A 6,878-nucleotide genomic window follows, 5' to 3' on the forward strand; every position below is an offset into this window, starting at 1 on the left:
CACCAATAGCCAGGCTGCCCCAAGTAAGGATCAGTTGGCAAGAAAGGCTCCTCCAAAAAGGAGGATGCCAGTTAGGGACAGCCAGCCAACTCTGCATCCAAAGGACAAGGCAGCCGGGACCCTTGACTAATCCAAGTTTTTTTTTTTTTTTTGGAAAATATGAATTTTATTGCCAAAATAAGAAAGTTACAACTTACAAGAAGCTAAGCTATAACAACACCAAACACCACAGACCAAAAAGGCCAAACCAACACCAACAGTCCAAGAATCTACCAAAACCACCTTCTAGGAAGGGTGCTTGAGAGAAACAAGGACACCTACTAGACTCAAGCTCACAGCCACATTCTAGGAAGGGTTCTAAGAGCCAGGACCAGGCAAGAATATCTAAGACAAAACGAGCACAAGAAATAGACAAAAAGAGATGCTGAAAACACCAAAACTAGCTTAAACCAGCAAACAAAGAAACAAGAGATGCTAAAAAACAAGAGAAAAACACCAAACTACCAGCTGCCAAAACAAAAAGGAAACACCAGCACTCAAGCTGTAACAAACTTGCTGACCAGAAACAGCAGCAAACCAGAACCAGCAAACCAGAAACAGCAACAGCAAACCAGAACAGCAGCAACATCACCTGAATCAGCAACTGCAGAAACAGCAACAGCCTGCCAGACTAGCAACTTCAGAAACAGCAACAATGCAACCAATGCCAAAGCACCTGAAAATCAGTTGCCACCCAGAAATCAAGCTGCAGCAAGCAGAAACAGCTGCTACATACTTCAGAAATCAGAACAACAATAACCATCTGGAACCAGAACACAACAGCAAAACCTGATAGAATAACAACCAAAACCAGCTCCCTGTCAACCCAACTGAGCAAAAAAAAAAAAACAACATAATCAACTGATTGCTTCCAGCTGGGATTCTACAAGCTGAATGAAAGATAATATCTCTAACTAGAACAACAGCAGGCTTACACAACCAGTAAACAAAACTGCATTCCTATGTATCCAAATACCATAGATTGTTTCAGTGAAGGCAACCTGGATCATTTTGTTTTTCATTCTGGAACTTCTGCAGATTTTCTTCAACCATTTAATCTCATCATTAAACTGCTGAACAAGCTTGAAGACATGTAAAATATCAAGAACCTTATTCCAAACCTGCCTAGAGTACTCACAATCAAAGAATAAGTGTTGAACACTTTCATTACTATTCAAGCAAAAGAAACACCTTGGATCACAAGAGATGTGCCATTGAAGCAACCTATCCTTAGTAACGAGCCTATCCCACAGAGCTAGCCACAAGATAAACACACTTTTAGGAGTTGCCAAGTTTTGACAAATGATCCTCTTCCAAGGAACCTTAGGGACTTGAGGCCTAATAGCAGCATAAAGCTTCTTGATTTTCATCTTATTGCCCTGTATGAAACCATCCCATCCCCCTAGATCATTCACAATATCTCTACAACTTAGGATTTTCTTCAAAAACCAGGAGCATTTAGTAGGGATAGGAGTGGTCCAACAATCTTTATGCTTGAAATAATAAATATGGACCCACTTAACCCAAAGATTATCAGCATTGTGAGCAATATCCCAAAGTAACTTAGTGACAGCTGCCTTATTCCACTCAGGGACAGAAAGCAAATTCCAGCCACCACAGACTTTAGGAAGACAGACATAATTCCAGGAAACCAAAGATTTCCTAGCAGGAGCAGAGGAGCCAGTCCAAATAAAGCACCTGAATCTAGCCTCAATCTCTTTCAGAATTTTCTTTGGTAAGATAAAGATTTGAGCCTAATATGTCTGAATACCAAACAGCACACTCTTAACCAACTGGAGCCTCCCAACATAGGACAAGTGTTTAGCCATCCAGCCTTGAATTCTAGCAGTCACTTTCTCCACCAAAGGCCTACACTGAGCAATTGTAAGCTTCTTAGAAGAGAGAGGGACCCCAAGATATCTAAAAGGAATAGAACCTTGAGAAACACCAAGAAGCTCTTTAAGTTCTGCCTGAACATAAATAGAAACTCCTCCAAAGTAGAGTTCACTTTAATCAAGATTAGTTGAGAGACCAGAAGCACCAGAAAATTTTAAGAAAGCTTGGAAGAGAAGCTTGACAAAAACACTATCAACTCTAGAAAACATCAACAAATCAACAGCAAACATCATATGAGTTAGGTTTAACTTTTCACATCTAGGATGAAAGTTAAAATCAGGAGTTAACCTAAGCTTATCAAGGCATCTGGACAAGTATTCCATACCAATAGCAAAAAGAAAAGGAGACATAGGATCACCTTGCCTTAAACCTTTCCTAGCTTCAAAGGGAGGGGCAGGGAAACCATTGATAAGAATAGAATAAGAGACAGAAGTAAGGCAGGTCCAGATCCAGGTAATAAACCTTTGAGGAAAACCAAGCTCCTGCATAACAGTAATCAAGAATCCCCACTCAACTGAGTCATAGGCTTTCTTCAGATCCACCTTAACCATGCATCTAGGTGAAATAAATTTATGATCATAGCCTTTGATCAACTCAGTTGCAAGAAGGATATTGTCTCCAATGTGCTTGCTTGGAATAAAACTTGCTTGAGCATCATCAATGACCTCACCAATGACAGCAACAAGCCTAGCAGTTATGACCTTAGAAATAAGCTTATAAACCACAGTGCAGCAAGCTATAGGTCTAAAAACCTTAACATGAGAAGCATTAGGGATTTTAGGACTAAGAGTGATAGTTGTGCAATTCCATTGCTTAGGCAAGATCCCTTTTGTAAAGAAATCAATAACACTTGCATAAATATCATCTTTCACAATATGCCAAGCTCTCTTAAAGAAAAAGGAGTTAAAGCCATCAATACCAGGAGCTTTAGTGCTATCAATTCCCTTAAGGGCAACATCAATTTCAGCATGAGAAACAAGTTGAATGAGATAGCTCTGAGACACAGAGCTAAGCTGTTTACCTCTCCTCATAGTAACAAGATCAACAACAGGAAGCCAAGGAGCCTTAGTCCCTAAAAGAGACTTATAGAAAGAAATAATCTCATGAGAAATAGAATCCGGGTCCTTAAGAAAAACCTGGTTAGAGTAAAAAATAGAGTTAATTCTGTTCCTTGCTTGCCTATTCTTCATCACTGAGAAAAAATAATGGGAATTGCCATCTCTAAGCTTAATTTAGTTGATCCTAGACTTTTATTTGAAGATGCTTTCTTGAATATCATTCCAGTGTTTGACAACCTTAATAGCATCAGATTCTTTTGCATATAAATCCAAAGCATCAGGATTCTGAGCCATTAAGTTCTGAATTCCAGCAAGCTCAACATTAGCTTGATCATTCTTCTCAGCAATATTGCCAAACTGCTTGCTATTAAGAGACTTGATACTAGACTTCACAAAATTAAGCTTCTGCCGGACAGAACTACCAGAACACCAAGCCTGAGAAACAGTATCAAGGAAATCAGGATGATCAGCAATACAGTTGAGAAATCTAAAAGGTCTACCATTCCCAGCAGGAGCAGGACAAATATCCAAAAGAACTGGACTGTGGTCAGATAAAGAAGGGGGAAGATAGACAATTTCAACATGACCATGAGAGTCCAACCAAGCTTGGTTACCAAAGACTCTATCAATCCTAGAAAGAGTTCTAGGACCAGTTTGAGCCTTATTTGACCAAGAGTAAAAGGCTCCTTTGCTCTTGACCTCAGTGAGGTCCAAATCATCAACCAAACTCTGCAAATCTCTAGTCTCATAATCAGTAACATCAGTACCTTGAAGCCTATCTGAAGTATGAAGAACAGAGTTAAAGTCACCAGCACAAAGCCAAGGAGAATGCTGAATAGAGATGTTCCTAATCCCTTCCAACATAGGAAGCTTACATGAATAGAATCAAGCCCATAGATAACAGTGAGATGAATTTGAGTAGAAAGATCCTTAGAAAGGACACAACAATGTATAAATTGCTCATGAATCTTTAAGACATTGACAGTTACTCTATCTGCTTTCCAACCAAGCCAAATCCTCCCTTTAGGAGAATGATCACAATTGCACACCCAAAGCCAAGAGGAGCCAAACTTCTTTTGGTAACTGAAAACATTTTTTGATTTGACTTTTGTTTCTAGAAGGCCAATAACATCAACTGAATGAGAATGAAGCAACCTCTTTACGGAGGCAACTTTTCCAGGGTCATTCAGGCCCCTTACATTCAAAATAGAGTAAATCATGACACTAAAGGGGGATTAACCTCACCCCCGCTTGGATTTATAGTGAAACCACCTGCACCATCCATTTCATTTGCAAATAAAGCAACAAAAGCATTAGAGGTAGAAGCAGGATGATTAACCCTAGTTTTGCTGGCTTTTTGTCTTCCTTCCAACTATTCTCCACCCCTCATCTGAGTTTTGAGAAGTATGAACCTGTGGAGTGATAACAGATTACCCATGAACAGAAGCATCAACATCAACAAGAGGAGTAGGAGCTTGACTAGGCTTAGGAACCCAGGCCTGCTTCTGCTTAGGAGCAACAGGAGCTGGCTGGTTATGAACCTGCTTAGGCTTAGCAGGAGCAGGTTTAGTAGAGCAATCATGGCCAACCTTCTTGCACTTAGAGCAGAAAGGTGGAGCCCACTCATACACAACCTTGAGCTCTAGCAGTTCCCCTGAGGGACTCTCAACCAGGACAGCGTTAGGCATAGGCTTTGTAACATCAATTTCAATTAGAACCCTGGCAAAAGACACTCTTAGCTGTCTAGTAATACACTCATGAGCACAAATTGGCACTCCAAGCAAACTGCCAATATGCCTAAGAGTGTCAGATCCCCAACAATTAAGTGGGAGATTAGGAAACTTAAACTAGAGAGGATTAGTTCTTAGAATTTCAGCATTAAAATCAAATTTAGGACACCAAGGCTTAACTACTGCTGGTTTTCCAAGGAACATATGAGGACCAGAACAAAGTATAGTATCTTTATCATCACTAGAACACAGATTAATGATAAAGTACCCATCATCATGCCAATAAACATCTGGTGTCTGCATATCACTCCATTGTTGGGAAATAAAACGAAGAACAGCAACACTAGTAGGATAATAGCCTACTTAAATCTAGGTCAAGTGACCTAGACGGGGGCACATTCTCCAATGACCCTATAAGTAGGGAGATATTTCCCCATTTTGGGGACACATTCAATCATTTATTACACCTACATTCTCACACATCAGAGAAAGACCTGAGCTTGGAATCCAAGCAGATCCCCACCTAAATTTCTGTTCTCTTTATTGCCTTTCAAGTTACTAACTTGATCTTCGGAGGCGGAGCTCCAACCACCCGGAGTCTCTGTGGTTTTGCAGGTACAACACAGCCGGACCAGACTTCGTGACGTAACTCTCCCAAGGGAATAAAACACCCAAAACATTTGGCGCCGTCTGTGGGGAGAGTACCTAAAAGATGGTTCAAGAGTCTGTACCACCTCCTAACCATCTGGGCGATGACCCAGAAGTTTTCACAGACCAAGAGGATGAAGATCCTCAGGTCGAAACTTATACAGCCAATGATGGCTCTCTAATAACCAAGCGCATCCGGCCCAGAGACACTCTAGAGCGAGGTGCCACCCAGGCGGGTACAAATCGACCCCCTAGGCAGCCGGAAGGGGAAACCCACACGGCAGCTGGATCAGCTCTTGTCACAAGAGACGAACTCATGAGGTTCATGACAAGTTTCAAGTGTGAAATCAAAGAACTGATCACTAATAGCCGGGCTGGCCCAAGCAGGGGTCAGTCGGCTAAGAAGACTCCTCTAGGAAAGGGGAAGTCAGTCAGAGATCGGCAGCCAACCCCTTATCCAAAAGAAAAGGCAGCCGGGACCATTGATTGGTAAAAAATTCTTCTTCCTAAGAGGAATACCAACAACACCCGCCAGACTCAACAGCCGGTGGGAAGCAAAAAATCAACTCTTGATACCCGGGAGATCATCAACAGGAAGAGAAATCAACAGTTATCTGAATCAGCTTCTACGTCGAATTTTCCAGATAACTTCAACAACACTTCTACAGGGAAAGCACTTTCCTTGCATGAGAGTCAGACAGGCGGTAATACCGTCCACTCTGGCCATCATATCATCGGGATTGCACCGTATGTACCTTCTCAGGTCTACGGCCAGTATCCACCTTACTATATGCAGCCGGCTTTCTTCGGAGGTCAGGCGACATATAACAATGTCCATCCACTGGACTGGCAGCTCCGTCTGCTCCGCTTTGGTGAACAACCTTCTGCGTTCACCCGGGAGATAACCGAGGCGGCACAGCCGACCAAGGTTAAAAATGTGTTGGTAGGTACTTATGATGGTACCACCAACCCGGAAGATCACCTCATGGCATACACTAACCTCATGTACTTACAAGGGTTGGATGATGCCGCTTGGTGTCGATGCTTCCCGGCTACGTTGAAGGGCATTGCCCAACAATGGTTTGGCAACTTGCCAGCCGGGTTCATTGATAGTTTCATAAAGTTTGCCTTCCTGTTTGATTCAAACTTCTCAATGAACATCCCTGCTAAGAAAACAAGTGTTGACCTGAGCACCATTAAGAAGGGTTGCGCTCCTATGTCAGGCGGTTCAATCTGATTAGAATTCAGATCCAAGGACTGTCTGATGAGGTAGCTTTTACAGACTTTTTCAAGGGTCTGAGAGACGGGTCAACTTTTAAGTTCGACCTAGTAAGAAAAGGGGCTTTTACTTTACAGGCAGCCCTGAGGGAGGCGGAAAGCTACATTCAAGCAACCGACCTAAGCTCGCCTGGTAATCAGTCGGACTTAAAGAAGTCTGACAAGCTGAAAGACATCCGGCCTGCTCAGCCGGCCAAAAAGAAAGAAGAGAGCAAGAAAAGAAAAGAAA

General features: G+C 42.1%; 1 protein-coding gene across 1 annotated transcript; it reads right to left on the minus strand.

The window, feature by feature from the left end:
- Positions 1-357: 357 nt before the first annotated feature.
- Positions 358-6,195, minus strand: LOC145632196 (uncharacterized). Its single transcript, XM_081684509.1, has 16 exons — positions 6,127-6,195; positions 4,893-5,020; positions 4,428-4,778; positions 3,869-4,187; positions 3,761-3,772; positions 3,231-3,686; positions 2,957-3,071; positions 2,398-2,761; positions 2,143-2,241; positions 1,816-1,959; positions 1,603-1,701; positions 955-1,164; positions 776-869; positions 561-677; positions 505-507; positions 358-384 (listed from the first exon to the last, which is right to left on the minus strand). The coding sequence occupies exons 1-16, from the start codon at positions 6,193-6,195 to the stop codon at positions 358-360; spliced, it is 2,607 nt and encodes an 868-aa protein (XP_081540635.1).
- Positions 6,196-6,878: the final 683 nt, after the last annotated feature.

Source organism: Chenopodium album, chromosome 1 (genome assembly GCF_948465745.1).
Source record: "Chenopodium album chromosome 1, dcCheAlbu1.1, whole genome shotgun sequence".
NCBI lineage: Eukaryota > Viridiplantae > Streptophyta > Magnoliopsida > Caryophyllales > Amaranthaceae > Chenopodium > Chenopodium album.

Coding starts and splice junctions, on each gene's coding strand:
- LOC145632196 (XM_081684509.1), bottom strand. CDS start 6,195: ATGTCGCCTGACCTCCGAAGAAAGCCGGCTGCATATAGTAAGGTGGAT. Junction 2,242..2,397: donor GAGCTTGGTTTTCCTCAAAG/GTTTATTACCTG, acceptor ATACTTGTCCAG/ATGCCTTGATAAGCTTAGGT. Junction 1,702..1,815: donor CAGTTGGTTAAGAGTGTGCT/GTTTGGTATTCA, acceptor TGCTCCTGCTAG/GAAATCTTTGGTTTCCTGGA.